The sequence below is a fragment of the Lotus japonicus genome, chromosome 1 (assembly GCF_012489685.1).
Source record: "Lotus japonicus ecotype B-129 chromosome 1, LjGifu_v1.2".
In the NCBI taxonomy this organism is placed as follows: Eukaryota; Viridiplantae; Streptophyta; class Magnoliopsida; order Fabales; family Fabaceae; genus Lotus; species Lotus japonicus.
Window position 1 is genome coordinate 14,956,564 of NC_080041.1, and position 19,513 is coordinate 14,976,076.

Genomic DNA, 19,513 nt, shown 5'->3' on the forward strand with positions numbered 1-19,513 from the left:
TTAAAAAACAATATAATCTAAATATATTAGTTACGGTGGGTTTATTTTCTTTGCTCTCATTTTAGTTTTTTTTTTTAACTATATTCAAAAAAATATAGTTAAATCCAATCTCCTAGATTTCCTTTTAAAATAACGTCATGAATCTTGTTAATGGTTGGCTTTTTTCTATAGAATAAAAACACTCACCAACTTAAATAATCTCTTTTCTACACAAGTAAAACATGTTAATATGTTAAATCTTTTTCAAAATAAAAAAAATACAAACCAACCCAAAAATATGCACAAGAACTACGTGGCCTTGAAGACCCTATTGCACATGGGGGGATACGTAGGCGCAAGCTTCAAAGCTTGTCGGGCCCAATCAATAAATAATCCTTTTTATTTAATTAGACTCATATAAAATAATATAAAATCCTTTTTTAGATAAGTAGGTTTAAAGTCATTAGATTTTGCACAATTAACTACAGGTACCGTTTTTCTAAACGGACATCGTGGGGTGCTAAAACTTTCCCCACATGTAAGTGACTCCCGAATCCAGAACTCTAATCGCAGACTAGTTTGAGTTTATTTTGAGGGTTCCAATTTCCCTAAATAAATTGGTGGCGGCTCTATGTTATTTTTTCGCCGCGACCCCGGTTGCGACAGCATGCTCCAATTGATTCATTCTTTTATCGGCACCTTGGATTCACGCTATGAAATCTGCTCCTCGCTCAAGACGGCGGCGACCATCTATGGTGGTAACCAATGCCGAACCCATCCAAGTTTTCTTTAAAAAAAAAATACATAATTTACTAAGTGGATTCAATTCAATACGAGCAACTAGCAAATAAAAATTTACATGCTGAAGGGATACTCGGGTACAACGAGTGGAATTTTTCTAAATCTTGGAACTTTTGTTTTGGATCATCATACCTGGGATTGTATATTGTCATTGCTTGTAAAAGACTCGCATTCTGCATAATATATGAAGCAAATTGAAGATCGTATGAATTATCCATCCTCCCATAGTTTACAATAAAACATACTCTGAGGGGTAATGAAATGCATTGAAGAGCACATCCTGGATTAATGTGACTGCCAAAACACTGTTAAACATAGACAAAATAAGATTCACTATAATAAAAATATATAGGTCGAGAAAAGGATAAACCAATTAAAAGAATCCATAATCACCACTGACCCTTCTAGTGACAAGAAGTTCAAGGTTGGGACAATACTTGAGAAACCTTAATACCACGTCAAAGGGAAAAGTACATAGCACAAGGTTTACTAAGTTCTGAAACATGGGAATGACAGTGTAGGTGTCCAGCTTGGGGTTTTGTTTGAACCAAGGCATGCGACAGCAAGATAAGTACTCTATCTGCAGAAATGCAAAATAAGATATGATCAAAGAAAATAAAATTGAATGAGAGAATATTAATTAAGAACCATTACCCGATCTATGCGCAGAAACTGGACATTGTATAAGATGGTGAAAGGAACATGAAGTACACGAATATCTGCTGTCACTAAATTGGGAAAGTCTTTAAACCCATCAATTAAGGTATCTTGTAAATGGTTAACTGAGGAAGCATGTAAATCCTCAAGAACAGGACACCCAGAAAGTAGCATCATGAAATCCTTTCTTTCTTGGAAAAAAACCTCCACCAAATGAAGGGTTTTGAGCGAGGGAAGTTCAACAGAGCCAACCTCACCCACCATTAACCCGCTCAATTTCAAAACCACAAGGCTCTTGCACGTGAAAATACTAGGCGGAAGCTTGAGATTCTCCACGAGTCGTCGCCGTTTTGACAAACTCGTTTTCAAGACTTCAATTGTAGTGTCAACGTTCTGGTCACGAGGCTGATCATAAAGACGATCAAAGGTCAACAAGTTATCCTGGTAGCAACGATTTTCCGGGGAGATGATGAGATTTTGGAAGCATATCTGGAAATCCTCGACGTGACACCTTTTCGTGACTTCAACCCATTCATCAACATTGAGGGGTGCATGGTCTTCACCCCAGAGTTCAGAGCGGCACGTGAGGCGAAAGGTTTTGATGGGGTGGTGCTGCTGGGAGAGCATGAATTTGTCTACGAAGCAACAAAATCGAAAGTGTGCACCAATGTCTTTTTCATCATCTTTTTTTGGAGGCACATCTCCTCCTTCTTCTTCTTCATCTTCAAAGTGGAGAGTGGTGAGTGAGTAGTAGAGTGAGATCCACCTCTTAGAAAGAACAGTGGTGGTGCATGCCACTTTGGTCGGGAGAAAAGAGAGTATGTGGCACAATATTTCATCCGGTAAATCGCTGATCCTATCTTCCTCTGACATATTTTGTTGTTGTCTCTGATCATACAATTTAGCAGCTGAATTTGAAGAGCATTCACGGGTGACTTAATTAGCTTATGAATAAGACATAATGACAATAGACTCAGTAGACAGATAACAATTGGCACTAGAGATTAATCCCTAGCATTATGGGATACCTGGTTAACATCAGAAAAACAACAATAAACAACAATAAGATGAAATAGTAAATGAGTGAACTTTGAGATAAACAAACTACTTAATATTTTATTTAAAAAAAAAAACCAGTCAGTTTTTTTGGTACATTTAATCAGGGATTTCAATTTCAAGTCAAGATTCACTCCAAATATATATTACTTTCTTTCATATCATATACCACGTTTTTTCCCTATTTTTTCTTATTCTGATTAGGGGTATAAGTAAAGTAACAGCTTCCTTTACAAGAAAAGAACAAGAATTCGTTTGTATGTAACGATAAAAAAAAATAAAAAAAAACTAAAAAATACAAGATAAAGATTAATAATACAATATGATAATTTCGTTTGATATCATATCACTTAAAATTTTCAAAATAAAGTTTTGAATTTTAGTTACAAACTTATGAAGCCATGTGATTTGATCACCCTTTTCTCTCTTCTTATCTTCTCTTTTCTCATATTCTATCTTCTCATTCTCTCTTCTAAAACCAAACACACTATAAATGAACGATGGTGCCTGTAGGCCGAAAATCAAATGAACCAATGAGCCCAACCAGTTTGAATCATGGATCCACCGTAACGGGCTCAATTGATGGAACCATTGTTCAAAAAAATATCAAAACATTAAGGATTAAATTTATGTGTCACATCTCTACTAAAGTCTTCACCTCACTCATTTTTAATCAATATGAAACTTCAACTCACTTGAATTCTCAACAAAAGCTGCTCACGTAAGCTTTTTCTCACTTTTTCTCATAATTGATTTCTAAACATTCACCATTTGACTCTCGTATGTTACATCAAATGTATCAGCAGCACCACTATTAAAAGTAGAATTCTTGTTTTAAAAGCTAAAACATGATCTAGTACCATACACAACAAGTATTAACTATATTTTTTTTTGGGTACATAACAGCTTAAAGAAAAGCAAAAAAGGACCACACACTAGCGCCTCATAAAGAGAGTGCCACAGCCGCAAGCAGAGGAGCCGCTTCTGCCGGAGGAGAATCCAAACAACGCATCCGACAAGACCCGCGAGCACCATCCTTAGCCAAAAGATCCGCAACTGCGTTGCCCTCAAGACGGATGTGCTCAAACCTCACAACCCAATCCTTACTCACCAGCTCATGAATCAACCCCAAAACAGCTGCATAAGCATGAAACCTCCCGCACCCATGCTCCAAGAGCAATAAGGCATGTTGCGAGTCAGAGAAGACCACAATCCGACGGAACCCACGCTCCCAACAAAGGTGAAGCCCATAAGGAATGGCCAACAACTCAGCCTTCAGGATCTCTGAGACCCCTACAAAGGCTGAGAACCCCACGCACCACCTTCCCGCTGTATCACGAACAACACCACCGGCTCCAGCCGGCCCCGGATTACCAAGTGACGATCCATCCACGTTGAGGGCCACCCACCCATCCGGGGGAGCGCGCCAAGACAGCAATCACCCACCACCAACAACATAAAAATTATTATTAGAATCTTCAAATATGGATCACATTTCCCTGTCCTGAAGTTCGAAACAATAACTTTCATGACCAACTTTCAGCAACAAAGCTCATGTTATCAGTGTCTACCTCTCTAGTAACATTTACTATCACAAAAACACCACACACACACACTTCAAATTCAAATCTTGCAAAAGAAAAAAAAAATAACTATGTTTGGATAATAGTTGACACTAGTACAAACAAAAGCTAATAGAGATGAATCTCTTCTTCACACTGCACTCAATTGTATCCAAATATACATGAAGAAGTAGAATGAACCATCACCATGTTCTAAACTATCCACCATCTCTTCCCTCATTGTTACTTTCAGTCAGAACACCACATCATGAACATAAATTGAAATGCAATTTTTCCACAAAACACACATCCATATTAGAATCACAACACAAAGAGGACCCATTTTTTTCTATTCACTATCAATTCATTTCTCAACATTGAAAAAAAAGTTTCCAAAATCTAATTCAAAAGGGGAAGAAGAAAAACATGAAAACTTTAACTTACAAAGCGAAACCCTTCAAGTACTCAGGGTCACGCTTGGCCCTCTCTTGAAACTTGATGAACCACCGATCCAAGATATCCATCGGAACAATCAACTTCGACCCATCAACGCCGCAGAACGATTGCATGAAGTTGAACAAATTCTCACCCACCTTCATCGCCAACCGCTCGATCCGCTTCTCCCCGGCGACGTCAAGCGACGGCAGCGTTGCAAGATCCTCCACCGACACCCCGATCTTCGCTGACAGCGGCTGCGCGTCGGCGGTCAGCTGCGGAGGTTGGCCGGACCCCGCGCCGGGCTCCGGCCACGGGAGGGTGAGCACCGCGGAGGGGCGGGCGAGCGTGACGGCGCCGCAGAAGACGAAGGGGGAGCCTGGTGACTGGACGTAGACGGCGAGGGCTTTCTCCGGTGGCAGCGTGAAGCCGTTGAGGAGGAAGATGCAGACTTCGGTGACCTGGTCGTACGCCTCACCTGCGCACGTTAGAGGGGGTGATGAGAAGTTAGGTTAATTGGAAGTGGAAGATGCTAACATGCGCATGGGTGTTGTTTATGGTGCTTACCTACGAAATGGTTCATGTCGAGGATCCAGTGGAAGGTGTCGATTTGAGCGAAGGTTGAGATGTCGATTGGGAAGCTTCGATTTGGGAAAACTACTCCAAACATTTTGAAATTTTGATGCAGTTTCTGTTGTGGTTGAAGAATTAGAATTTGGGGCTGGGAAATTGAACAAGCAAGTGGGTGTTACTTAAACCTTGAAGTGTTTCTTCTTTCTCATTGTACAGGGTGCAAAGGGAAAGAAGCATCTTCCTGCGTGGTCTAGAAGATTCTGGATATACGTGGGGATAGATAGGTCTTTTTGTTTTTGTGTTGGAAGAAACTAGATTCTAGGTTATCATGGAATCTAATTTTGGTAATTTGGTTGGAGTGGAGGGATTTGACTCCAAGATATGTTTGCAAACTCTAATGTCCAGCACAGACACAGTACATAGGGTATGTTTGGTTTAGGAGAATAATAGAGAAGAGAAAAATTAATAGGGATAAAGAGGTGAAAAATAAAATAGATTTAGTAGATTGTTTAGTATGATTGAAAGAAAAGATAAATAGAAGAGAAAGAAGATTGAAAGTTAATCCATAAATCTTTCCCTTCGTTTGGTTAAATTGAAAGTAGAAAGAAAGAAGATTGATTTTATATAAAATGACATTCTTACCATGAATATATAAATATTTATAAATAAGTATGATAATGACAGGAAAAATAAAATAAGAAATTTGGTAAAATACAACATGATGACTTTGGCTTAGGACAAGTTGATGAGTCGGGCCGAGTCTTGTACACCTGTAATTTTCATCATCTCTAGTAAAGATTGCCTTGGTGCAATTTTTTTCTGTGTTCTAAGATTCCTGATTTCTTGTTTTCTTCATTAATTTATGTTCTCCTCGTTAAAGACAGGTTAGTTCAATGAAAATTTGCAAAGTCAATCTCTTTCCAGGTGGTCAGGGGATTTAGCAAGTGGAAAAGCTTTCAGAGAGAAGAGGGAAGTGATAGATTAATTAATGCTCAAGGTGCTCATTTGGTTTCCCGCCATGCAACATGAAAACATACATTCCAACGGATTAACGTATAAGTAAACTTTTGACACTTCAACTTAAACATGAATTGAAGTTGAGTTCAACGGAAATATAAAAATACGCATTTCTTTACTTATTAAGCAAAATATATTTGAATAGAGTTTAAATTAATCTTTGCGCTCTTCAATTGAGTTATCTATTTTTACCCTAATATTACATTTAAAATGATTTTGACCATGGAAGGATGAAAATTCTTCGTTGTTATTACCTTGTACTCGACCTAAGATGGGTTTAGGCTACAAATATCCTTACACATTGACCAAGAGAGATCCTTACTCTCCATAGCTACCATGACACCCACATCCTCTTTCCTCGGTCTCCACCATCGTTTTGCAAGGACATCCAAATTAAAAGAATAGAGCATACAAAAACTCAAAGCTCCACTACGCTTCGGGCTTGCAAGCTTCTCCCACCTCATCCAATGGATCCTCCTAGTTGTGACATCTTCACCCCAAAATAATATTAACCATCTACTCAATTAGGGTACGCAAGGAATTTGGTAGTAAAAAGCAATCCATGACATAAGATGGAATAGTCTAAACCACAAATTTAATCAACACCTCCCTACCCACCTTGAGCAAGGACTTCTCATTCCACCTCTTCGGTTTCATTCATACACAGTCCCGAACAAAATTAAAAATTTGGGAACTTACTAATCTTGAGTTTCATCCATACACAGTCCGGACAAAACTGAAAATTTGGGACTTAATTTTACTAATAACGGTAGGCAAGCCCTAATATTGGTGGTTTTATTTATAAATTTGACACTAGTAAATAATTCTAATTAATTAAGTATTAATTATTTATAGAAATTAATTAAAAATGAATTATGAATAATGTATGAGGAAATGTTTTCATCCATAACAAATGGTTCTTCTTTGCAAATTGCAATTTCACAAATTTCATAAACCTATCATAGTCAAAACTGTAAGGACTAATTGGTGCTAGTACCTCCCATTTGCTGAGCCTGTACTATACTTCTCCTACCATTCACCGCCGTTTTCCTTCAACCTCCCTTTCTTCTTCCAGCTTCACTGGTCGTGCCTTTGCGGCCACACATCAAACATGTCGTGTGCAGATAAATTCTATGTAAGTTCTTCATTTTCCTCGTTGTCTTCTTCAAATTTCACCAATATTTCCACAAAACCTTTCTGGGGTCAGTTCCCACCGTTGAATGTGAGGTGGGTATTTCCTCCTTTGAGCTGTTGCCACTCAAAGACTCTACCTTTACCCACAAAAATTTCATCTTCCACAAAAGGTAGTAGTAGTAGTAAGAAGAAGAAGAAGAAATATGGGGGTGTTTTGCCTTCAATTTTGAGGTCATTGGAGTTGGCCAGTGATGTTTCAGAAGCCCTTGATTCCTTTGGTGAGAATCTAGGTCCAAAAGAAATCACTGTTATTCTCAAGGAACAGGGTAGCTGGGAACGTCTTGTGAGGGTTTTTGAGTGGTTTAAGGCTCAGAAAGGGTATGTTCCTAATGTGATTCACTATAATGTGGTGCTTAGAGCATTGGGTAGAGCTCAGCAATGGGACCAGTTGAGGCTCTGTTGGATAGAGATGGCGAAAAACAGTGTTTTGCCAACAAACAACACTTACAGCATGCTTGTTGATGTGTATGGGAAAGCGGGTCTTGTGAAAGAAGCTCTTTTGTGGATTAAGCATATGAGGATGAGAGGTTTTTTCCCTGATGAGGTTACCATGAGTACGGTTGTTAAGGTCTTGAAGAATGTGGGGGAGTTCGATAGGGCGGATAGGTTTTACAAGGATTGGTGTGCTGGGAAGGTTGAGTTAGATGATCTTGATTTGGATTCTTTAACTGTTACTAGTACTGCCAGTGGTTCTAGAACAATACCTATTAGTTTCAAGCATTTTCTTTCCACTGAGCTATTTAAGATAGGTGGGAGAATTTCTGCTTCTAATACTATGGCTTCATCGAATGCAGAGAGCGCTCCCCAGAAACCGCGGCTCGCTTCCACTTACAATACCCTGATAGATTTGTATGGCAAGGCCGGGCGGCTAAAAGACGCTGCTGATGTCTTTGCTGATATGTTGAAATCGGGAGTGGCTGTGGATACATACACTTTTAACACTATGATCTTTATTTCTGGAAGTAATGGTAACATGTCGGAAGCTGAAACTTTGCTTGGTAAAATGGAAGAGAAGGGTATATCTCCTGATACAAAAACTTATAACATTTTTTTGTCTTTGTATGCTAAAGCCGGGAATATTGACGCTGCTCGTGATTATTATAGAAGGATCAGAGAGGTTGGGCTCTTCCCAGATGTTGTAACTTACAGAGCTCTTCTCAGTGCTTTATGCGCAAAGAACATGGTTCAAGCTGTGGAAGCCTTAATTGATGAAATGGACAAATCTTCTGTTTCTGTTGATGTGCATTCTCTTCCTGGTATTGTCAAGATGTATATTAATGAAGGGGCTCTTGATAAAGCAAATGACATGCTGCGTAAGTTTCAATTAAATAGGGAACCATCATCAATTATATGTGCTGCAATTATGGATGCTTTTGCTGAAAAGGGACTCTGGGCTGAAGCGGAGAATGTGTTTTATAGGGAAAGGGACATGGCAGGACAGTCAAGGGACATCTTAGAGTACAATGTCATGATCAAAGCATATGGCAAGGCAAAACTGTATGAGAAAGCTGTTTCTCTCTTCAAGGTAATGAAAAACCACGGGACTTGGCCTATTGATAGCACTTATAATTCTCTTATTCAAATGTTATCTGGTGCTGATTTAGTGGACCAAGCAAGGGACCTCATAGTTGAAATGCAGGAAATGGGGTTTAAGCCTCATTGTCAAACTTTTTCTGCTGTTATTGGATGCTATGCTCGTCTTGGTCAGCTGTCTGATGCAGTAAGTGTGTATCATGAAATGCTAAGTGCTGGAGTGAAACCAAATGAGATTGTTTATGGATCTATAATAGATGGATTTTCAGAGCATGGTAGTCTTGAAGAGGCACTCAAATACTTCCACATGATGGAAGAATCTGGATTATCAGCAAATTTAGTTGTCTTAACAGCTCTATTGAAGTCCTATTGTAAAGTTGGAAACTTAGACGGAGCGAAAGCCATCTACCAGAAGATGCAGAACATGGAAGGAGGTCTTGATTTAGTTGCTTGTAATAGTATGATTACTCTCTTTGCAGATCTCGGCTTGGTATCTGAAGCCAAGTTGGCTTTTGAAAATTTGAAAGAAATGGGCTGGGCAGATTGTGTTTCATATGGAACAATGATGTATCTTTATAAAGATGTGGGTCTGATTGATGAGGCCATCGAGTTAGCTGAGGAGATGAAACTGTCGGGTTTACTGAGGGATTGTGTTTCGTATAACAAGGTACTGGTGTGTTATGCTGCTAATAGGCAATTTTACGAGTGTGGTGAAATAATACATGAAATGATATCTCAGAAGCTCTTGCCAAATGATGGAACTTTTAAAGTGTTATTCACTATATTGAAGAAGGGAGGTTTTCCTATTGAAGCAGCAGAACAGTTAGAGTCATCTTACCAGGAGGGGAAACCTTATGCTCGACAAGCAACCTTCACTGCTTTGTACTCCTTAGTTGGTATGCATACTTTGGCACTTGAATCTGCCCAAACATTCATAGAATCTGAGGTTGATCTTGACTCTTACGCCTATAATGTGGCAATCTATGCATATGGTTCAGCTGGTGATATTGGTAAGGCCTTGAATTTATATATGAAAATGAGGGATAAGCATATGGAACCTGACCTTGTAACTCATATAAATCTGGTTATTTGTTATGGAAAAGCTGGCATGGTTGAAGGTGTGAAACGGGTATATAGCCAATTAGATTATGGAGAGATTGAGCCGAATGAGTCTTTGTACAAGGCTATGATAGATGCCTATAAAACTTGCAATAGGAAGGACCTCTCTGAGTTAGTTAGCCAAGAAATGAAATCCACATTCAACTCAGAAGAATATTCTGAAACTGAAGATGTCACTGGAAGTGAAGCTGAGTATGAAATCGGCAGTGAAGCTGAATATGACTATGATTCTGATGAAGCTTATTCAGGTCTGTAAAATCCCTAGTTGTTTGTATATTAGGATAGATAAGGTTTTATATGTATACTGTATAAATGTGGGTGGGATTTTGTTTTAAAAAAAATGCGGGTGGGATTTCTTTGCACATCAAAACTGTATATATTAAAAAAGGTTTTATCTTCTTAGTACATGTGAGTGAACAAGGATTTTCTTTATTTTTGTAACTTTTAACCATGCACATATATGATAAATATGAAAAGACTGGCACAGTCTCGCAGAAAACTTATTACCACAACTTACAAATAATGAAGCATCTTTTTTCTCAGCCTGAAACAGCTTACGCCCACAAGCATTATCCCCCGAAGCCACAATCCACTGCTGCAAATGTTATTCCTAACCTATTTGATAAGAACATCAGTCATTTTTCAAAACTGCCTTCCGAAAAAGGACACAGAACATTTTACTATACAACCTTGGCAAGGGTAGGTTTGTTTTTTTAATATATGATTATAGATGATAGGTAACCCCTTTCTTTGATAGTTAGCTAGTTGCTTAGTTTCGGAAGTTAGTTAGAGAGTGAGAGATGAAGTGTTATAGCATAGAGGTAGCGAGGGACTTCTTCTTTGTGGTCAGGTTTGTAATTGTAGGATTTTGCCCCTCTAAGAACCACTTAAGAGGGTAAAGTAAGGTATCATAACCATTGATTTCTCAATCAACGGGTATGATTGTGATCATATACTTTCACATATACAACAAACTATGGTGTTCTTTAAATCTCAATCATTCATTTCTCGATCAATGGTTGTGACAGCTTACTTTACCATATGAAGTGGCTCCCTCACCTTAGAAGAGCCAAATCATTTAATTGTAAAATTGGGAGAGTTGAGTCTCTCGACTACCTAGGAATCATTCTTGTAGCTTTACTTCAATAAACTCAAGTCCTTCTTCTTCTGTAGTGCATGTTCATGAATAGAATTCCGTTTTTTATGTCACTTGTACTCTTCAAGTTGTACTTTGTCTTTTCTTTTTGAATATTGTTAGAAATAATAATATAAAAGCATTCATGTGGCCCTTACCCAACAACTTAAGCTTTTCGGATTATTGGTTGTTTGTCATGGTATCAAAGTCTCTATGACCAAGCGGTCTAGAGTTCAATCCTTGCCTCCCCCAATTCTTCTAATAAAAGGTTGAATTTTAACATATGGTAGGTGGACTTGTGCATTGTCCACACTTCAAGTCCAAATAGGACCTTGCGTGAGTGGGCGTGTTAGAAGTAATAATGTAAAACCATTCATGTGGCCCTTAGCCAACAACTTTAAGCTTTTGAGATAATTGGTTGTTTGGCAAATACTTCCCCTCCTCTATCAAATTATTTTATGTCGATTCTTTTTTTTTTAAAATAATAATACTTTTATTCTTTCTGGTTACTTTCTATTCCATAAGTGTTCGCACTGAAATCTGAATTACTTAGTTTATGTCTGCATCTGAGCCTTCCAGCAGAGAGCAGAGTAGAAATATGTATTCGGCATGAATTTGGTTTAACCATGGAATTTTTAATAACCAAAAGAAACCTGACTTTGGTTTAGATTAAATATCTTTTAAACATTTGAGTAATTTACACTTAACTACCTTGAGTTTTGTTTATGTGACCCAACTCCAAATTTCCTTAAATATTACACCTCACCCGATTTGAAGTACACGGAACGCTATCAGCTGTTGATGAAATATTTAGAATAGTTTCATTGAACACTCACTACTCCTAAATTAAAGGCTAATCTGTCAGAACTGGTACCTTCAACAGAAAGAGAATGAACACAGAAAAGGAAAGAACTCTTGTCCAAAATGACTGAGATTCCAATCAGAGAAGAGGGAATATACAATTTCTGAGATAGTTTCCAACTGATTCCCTATGAATCAGTTATTCCAGTACCTAACTTCTCAAAAGCTACCTAACTGAGGTGTATTCACCTCCTATATATGCTAACTCAACTACTAACTGATAACCAGTTAGGTACTTTCTACTCATGCTAGGGGATCTAGTGGCTCTAGGAGAAAGCCTTGTCATATCATAATCTAACCTCATGTAGTCACAATACATAATGTCATAACCATGGTTACTCACCTACTTTAGGCTGGAAAAGAGAAAAGAAAATGTCATTAGTTACTCATCATTAAAAGATTATAGTAAAGGAGAAATCTTCAAAAAAGAAACCCGAAAACCTCAATAACATTAGATTTTTTTGTGTGTGTTTATGGCCACTTGAGTTTATACAAGGGCTTGAATGTCATGTTAAAACTTAAAAGAAGTACATGATTAGTTTTCATGTTCTTTTCAGTCTTCTACACTGAATCTTTTTTTATGTTAATGGTATTATCATTTGTACATTTTGGTGAAAGGTTTAACTTATTTTGAAAAGATATTTATTTACATTGTTTTCAAGCCTCTGGTTTTGGATCATTTTCAATAAAAATAGTTGTTAGATTATATGAAAGATATCTCATAATATTTGGACTGGATGAATAAAGCCTTTTGGAATTGTGAATTTTATATGCGTCTGCCTTATTTTATATGTTTACCATTACTTGTCACTTACAGCATCCATAACTTTTTTTCTTGTTTTATTAAATTTCAGGTAATATAAGCATTTGATGGAACTCAAATATCAAACTTGGAAGAACTACATGGAGTAAAAGGTATAGTTAACTAGAGTTTGTTTCACGTCAGTTTGCATTCTAAGCTTTAACATAGTTCTATATAATTCCATATAGCTTATCAAAAAAATAAAAAATTCCATATAAAGAAGTTGTTGTGTTTCACCTACAAATGGAAAAACATAATTTCTACTCTCCTATTAGAAAGGCACAAGTTTTTATGTGTCAAGTTCCATATACTTGTACTAAACACTAATTATCCTCGATATTCTTCATTAAATTATATATATTGATTAAATTTTCTTAATGTCAATTTTTAGTTAATGTACTTAGTAGATAATATTTTGTTCAACTGCATCAAGCCATATTATCATATGTTGATTACTTGACTTGGAATTCTTCTTTGCATGTATTTTCCCTTATTCCTTCAATCATCTCATTGATATTCCTCAACCACCCACATAGAATGTTCTTAGGTAAATTGACTGTGTCGCACTGTCGCTAGTTGCAAAATCTTTGCATTGATCAATGTTAACTCATTCTTAGGAGTTGTGCTTTATTTAGCATTCTCTGTTTTTAAGACATACATTTTAAGATTCATGAAAAATAAAAATTGAAATGAAAAACAATCAAGCAAGAAACCCAATATAACCAGTTTAAATGCTAGTGCATTCCATTTTATAGGTGTAGAAATTGCTCTCTTGATGCTGATATTAAAAATTTGTTACATATCTTACTTTGTAGGTTGTTGGATTGTGTATAAAACATTTGATAACTTGATGTTTGAACTTGTGGCTTGAGTTTATGTCAGCCAATGATACACCAGAAAGGGATCCAACAGCCTGGTATGGACTTAAGCATATTTGCTGAAAAGATGTTTTACTTCTGGTTCTTTCTATTACTGCTGTTACTGTTAAGGTCCCACATTGACTAGAGATATGACTTAATAAGTCCAACATGGTATTAGAGCCTACCTACATTTGTTTATTAGAGACCACCCATATATGGGCCACCCGCAAATATTCATTCCTAAAAAATTTCATGCTCCAGATGTTTAGTCCTAGACGTGAGCGGGTGTGTTAAGGTCTTGCATTTACTAGAGATATGACCTAGTAAGTGCTTTTGGGGTTGAGTTAAATCTAACCCAAATTCTAAGATGGTATCAAAGCCTAGTTCTGTTTATTGGAGACTATCTATATGTGGGTCACCCGTAGATATTCAGTTCTGCAAATTCTACGCTCCACATGTTCAACCCTGGGCATGAGGGGTTGTGTTAAAAAAGTCTCACATTGACTAGAGATATGACTAAATAAGTGTTTATAAATGGTAAACAACATTTGCTCCAAATTACAGTAATGTAATTGTTTATTCAAAACTTGTTTCACCATTAATAATAAGAAAGCGTCACTTCATTATAGTAACTTCGTAATTACTTCCAACAAAGCGTCTAACCTATATTGTCAATCCCTAAGCTAGCTTTTGGGTTAGAGTTATGCCTAACCCAAATTCTTAGAGTTATATTATTAATTAATTAGTAGTTTAGCTACTTGGGGCCTTATCTTGTCCCATTTTCTAATCCTAATAAGCTTCATTGCTCCAAATTACAGCAATGTAATTGTTGATTCAAAACTCGTTACACCATCAATTATAAGAAAGTGTCACTTTATTATAGTAACTTCATAATTACTTCCAACAAAGCTTCTAACCTATATTGTCAATCCCGGCGCGATCGTACCCGTAGTGTCACGGCCATACACTGGGACGGCAAGCACCATTATGTCTCATTTCAGTGCTGTGGTCGAGATTGCGGCCCATTTTGCGCGCGATCCCGACGTGATAGTGAGAGGGTCTGCACTTTATGAAAATGGCAAAAAATATCCCCTAGATGGGAGGATGAGATCGTGAGCCTCTCCCCACTTTCCTGCACTCTCGAGCAAGACTTCTTCGTCCTTGCTCTCTCAAGCGCGACAACCGACCGATGACCATCGTGACCCTTTGGCGACCACCGGGACCTGATGCCCGGCGTGCTTCTGCTATGTTCTGCTATTCTGTTCTGCTCTGTTTCTTGACACAACTGATGGTGAAAAAGATGAAAGGCCAATGCTAGAAGATGATGGTTGATGATTTATTTTGTAGCTAGGAACTCTTATTTTCCTTGTTGTTTTTATGGTTTTTAGTTGTATGACTTTTTTCAAGACTGATGACTTTTATTGCTAGTTTGCTACTATAAAAGAATGAATATGTTATGAATTTTTAGTAATATTTTTCATTAATTTATTATTTATGTAAATAGTATAAATTAAACAAAACACAAACAAATTCACTATCCCGCTATCCCAGTTTTTGGGTTGGCCGCTACGCGCCAAGATCTAGGACTGACAACATAGCTTCTAACTGTTCTTTTAAAAAGATGGCACACTCACAATACAGATTAATTAGCAGTGAAAAAACATATTATGCTGCCAGTTGATCAAAATAAAATCCTTAAAAACAATATGGAAGCCGAGCAAGTTGCATGTGTTAATGTTTAGTAGTGTTACATAAGCACACTCAGAAATATATATATATATATATATATATATATATATATATTTTTGGTAAGCCTCACAGAAATATATATGTTGGGAATGGATATTATTGTTTGTTATAATGTTACAAAAAATATTTGCAGGCATAAAATATTCCTTGGGAAAAAATATAACCATCACATTCCCATGATTTCATTCCCACAAAAGGGTTTGGGAAAGACACATTCCCACCACATTCTCATAATTTCATTCCCATGAGAGATGTCAAAAAAAGTAACTGTCACATTCCTATGATTTTTTTTCATGTTAACCAAACACATTTTTCTAAAATTTCTTGGAATATCATTCCCATCATTATATTCCTAGAATACATTGGTATAACTGGAAACAAACGCTACTCAGGTATTAATATTTGATGGAATATTGATGATATGAAGATCAATTGTAGGTCCTGGAGTTTGGATGAGGAAACTTGGAAATGTGTGAAGAGTTTCATAAGGATGGGACAACCAACATAACATGCATTGACCTTTCAACGGTTGCAGCGTACAACATGCACAAACAGTTACTTTCCCCGGATGAAAAGGTTAGCTTGCTTAATGATTGCTTGCTGTTTGCATACAGCACATTGAAAAGCATTGGTAGGGAGGGTTTAAGCTGATTGCACATTTTTCTCAGTAACTTTTGGCCAGGTTTCAAGAATGGACTTTTAGTCTTGTCTCCTTAATAGCTCTTGCTGTGATTACGATACCTGTGGTGCAATTGGTGACCTTCGAACTGTGGCTTCCATATGAGAAGGTTCTTCTTATCTAGTCAACTGACACTAGCTGAGAAAAGGTTACTAAAGGCACATGCTTGAGCCACAGACACGGGTGAGCAATCATTTGAAGGTTGATAAACTGAGCGTATCAGAGGTTTGAGCTCTGATGACATAGAAGAAACAGTAATTGAAGGAAAGGGAGAATGAGGTTTGAGAACTCTTTCCAATTTCATTTATTGTGAATATTCTGTGTATGTTTTATGTATTATAGATTGAACTAGCTTTGTGGGATAACAGAGAAAGCTTCGGGGATATTCCACAGGAGGTTAGCCTCAACCGAATCTGTTAGAGAATTCAGTTGAGCTGTTATAACTGACTAAATTATTGGAGCTGAACTAAACTATATCTAATTAAGAACATCATACATGCGAAGTCCAAGCATACTCCAAAAATATTAGAGGAGAATTATTTCTCATGAAGCATGAGACCAAGGAATTATTGGACGTTTCTGAATACTTTCTAAGAAGGCCAGGAGAAAATTATGAGGAATGATAATGGATGCTTTCATTCTTTCTTGAAGTGATATGCTACATTGCTACTGGTTTTCGCAGCATTCTCACCTAAGAAATTGTGTGAGTAAGTCTGTTTATTGTGAAAATTTTCAGATTATCATATGTTAAGATTGTCTGAACTGTAAAATTATTTTTTGAGTTTTAATCTAGAAATTGTATATTTTTCTCTGTTGTTTTATTAATGTGAGTCATTGTTGCCCCACACTGGTTTCATGAGTTTGATGCATTATCTAAATCCTGTGTTTATACTATAAGAATCCGTGGTGTTGTTTCCTTTGCTCTTTGATGTTCAATCTAGCCACCTAGGGTACTGATTTTGGGGGTTGTTGTGTAATATCAATAGTAGTAATAATATTTTTCTGCCTAAGCATTTTTGTTCTGTTTTTCCATTTTCTTGATTTTCCATAAAACTTTCTTCATATTTGTTTTTAGTTACTGTCTTAGTTTTAGACGTTTTCCCACAATTTCTGTATGCAAGAAAAATATAAAATCAAAGTCAATATTTGTTTTACTTTTGTTTACTTAGTTTGACCTTGAAAGAAATAAAATCAAAATCAAAACAAAGATGGTGGACTTAATTAGTTCTCCCTTAATATTCTTTTTTTTTCTTCTGAGCGAACATCTCCTTTAATATTCTTAAAAGAGAATTTTCAGGAGCTATGGTCAGTTCAATAATGGAGGAGTTCACTCCTTTACTCAACCTATTCTTTCCATCGATTATCAAATGATCAACCCTCCGTATCAACCCGCAACTTTAAGATTGGAAGAAGTTCTTGCTCAGTTTAAACATGAGCACAAGAAAGTATGAGACCATCAGTGAGCCCGATTCTAGTTATTCCTACGCAAAGAGGATAATAATGATAATGAATGAGCAGGATGAAGTATTTGCATAGATTCTGGAAAATTAAATGATGCAACCAGATGACTTCCCAGTAGATCGATTATCGATGTGTAAATTCGTCAGTAACCTATAAATAAAGGCTTGTAAAACCTCTTACTCATACTTCAACCTTTTTCTCCTATGCTCCTTCTCCTCATTTTTCATGTTCGTATAAATTATGAATATTGATAGTTTCAAATTTTATGATGTATTAAAATTGTGTAATATAATTAATACTGAATGAATATCAATCTCTAGATAATAAAATCAAATAAATCTTTTTCGATGAATAAAATGGTAGAAATGAGAGAAAACACATATACACTATCGGGCAAACTATCAATGACATACCAGAGAGATTAACAGAGACCCATTTATGGGTATGCATGGTTGATTGCAAGCGGTTCCGCGTTATGCTAGCACAGTAACATGACCCCAAGAACGTCAAATGATCTCATTGAGGATAATTGCTCTCCAACTAAATTTTACTGCACGGATGGGATCAAGCCCTTAGGTGAAAGTTGAAAGTTAAACTCGGGCCCTATGGTCACTTATTCCAACTCGTGTTGGCAATAAATTAAAATTTTAAATATGTTTTCGAGTCCCTGAAAATACAGTAACGATTGATTTTAGTCTCTAAAAAATATAAAAAGATATTTCTTAGTTCTTAATTCCTAATTATTTATATATTCTTATCTTCTTTAATCCCTACCGTTAAGTTTTCATATGCGACTCACTGAATGGTGACTTAATCTTCCTACTTGAAATATTTTATCTTATTTGACACCGTGGAACTCACTCATTAACACAATTCACCGCCACACCGGTTGTGCTAGTGTGAAGCACATGGATCTCTGAAACTTCAATTCAAATCGTATAACAAGTAATTGACTTCAAATCAAATTGTGTGACACATTACTTTCAAATCAGATTAAAAAAATTCATATAAGATTAGTGAGCCACTATTCCGTTCATATGAGCAAAAATAAATGACAAAGACTAAAAAGATAACGTGTATTTTTTTTTTGTTACAATGAGAGGCGTAGCCCCAAAAAAGACAACTAAGAAACAGACCCTACATGAGGGTTGGGAACCTCCAAATCACGCCTGAGCAAGGAGTGACACTCACCAAAAGGAGACTTAGAGGAATGGGTCCCGAGCGGAAGGGAAAGACCCACCTTAGCTATATAATCTGCTAAACAATTAGACTCCCTAGGTGAATAAGCAACAACGATAACTCCATGAGCGATCTTGAGCTGCAGGATGTCATGAGCAATCTGCTCATATTGGTGATCCGTGACCTCCCCATCATTCAGCAATTTCACAACCTCTATGGAATCACTTTCAATGATCACTTGAGGTAGGTCCATGCTGATAATCAGGTCCATACTAGACTTGACAACTAGCAGCTCGATCACAAACGCATTGGAGATGGCCATGTCTCCAAGGTTTCGACTAAAACCCATCTTCCAAGAGTTTGATTCATCTCGGACCACCCCCACCGCAACTGGCCAGAAAGGTACTAGAAAGCGCCCCACCAACGTTCATCTTGAGCCACCCTACCGGCGGCTTCGACCACCGCTAAGACCTGTCACAAACCGGTCTCCTCGTGAGCCAATCCGATTGCTGACCTAGCCACGGACCCAACATCGTTTCAGTCACAATATCCTCCATTCCCAACGAACAAATAAAGCTCCAAATACAAGACGAGTTGTGGGAGATGCCTGTGAAGACCATATCATTCCTTACACGCCAAATCGCTAAGAGAGCCGACGTAAAGAACCTCGGCCAATCTAAGCCAGACTCATTCATGAATCTTCCCAAAATGTGACCTGTCAACCAGGTTTTCCAATATGAGATGAAGAAACACGGCGCATCATTCCTGACTATAACAACATATATTTATTTGTTAAAAAAGATGTATATTTATAGAAATTCCAAACTAAAAAATATTTGCTATAATATTTACAAGACTAAA

At 37.1% G+C, this 19,513-nt stretch overlaps 3 protein-coding genes across 6 annotated transcripts; 1 reads left to right on the top strand and 2 right to left on the bottom strand.

Moving 5' to 3' along the window:
- Positions 1-61: 61 nt before the first annotated feature.
- LOC130731632 (FBD-associated F-box protein At4g10400-like) lies at positions 62-2,441 on the bottom strand. Its single transcript, XM_057583907.1, has 2 exons — positions 1,181-2,441; positions 62-1,085 (listed from the first exon to the last, which is right to left on the bottom strand). The coding sequence occupies exon 1, from the start codon at positions 2,308-2,310 to the stop codon at positions 1,417-1,419; it is 894 nt and encodes a 297-aa protein (XP_057439890.1). The 5' UTR covers positions 2,311-2,441; the 3' UTR covers positions 62-1,085; positions 1,181-1,416.
- Positions 2,442-3,307: 866 nt separating this feature from the next.
- LOC130733790 (protein OPI10 homolog) lies at positions 3,308-5,397 on the bottom strand. Its single transcript, XM_057586048.1, has 2 exons — positions 5,058-5,397; positions 3,308-4,968 (listed from the first exon to the last, which is right to left on the bottom strand). The coding sequence occupies exons 1-2, from the start codon at positions 5,158-5,160 to the stop codon at positions 4,496-4,498; spliced, it is 576 nt and encodes a 191-aa protein (XP_057442031.1). The 5' UTR covers positions 5,161-5,397; the 3' UTR covers positions 3,308-4,495.
- A 1,629-nt stretch (positions 5,398-7,026) lies between these two features.
- On the top strand, positions 7,027-17,039 carry LOC130733792 (pentatricopeptide repeat-containing protein At1g73710). Of its 4 annotated transcripts, XM_057586049.1 has the most exons (6): positions 7,027-10,174; positions 12,777-12,837; positions 13,540-13,640; positions 15,772-15,909; positions 16,002-16,291; positions 16,381-17,037. In XM_057586049.1, exons 1-2 carry the CDS (start codon positions 7,192-7,194, stop codon positions 12,791-12,793), a joined length of 3,000 nt encoding a protein of 999 aa, XP_057442032.1. In that variant the 5' UTR covers positions 7,027-7,191; the 3' UTR covers positions 12,794-12,837; positions 13,540-13,640; positions 15,772-15,909; positions 16,002-16,291; positions 16,381-17,037. The 4 variants fall into 4 exon arrangements, with proteins under 4 accessions (XP_057442032.1, XP_057442033.1, XP_057442034.1 ...); XM_057586050.1 differs by lacking the exon at positions 13,540-13,640 and having other exon boundaries at positions 16,381-17,039; XM_057586051.1 differs by lacking the exons at positions 15,772-15,909; positions 16,002-16,291; positions 16,381-17,037 and adding an exon at positions 14,537-15,248.
- The last annotated feature ends 2,474 nt before the right edge of the window (positions 17,040-19,513 follow it).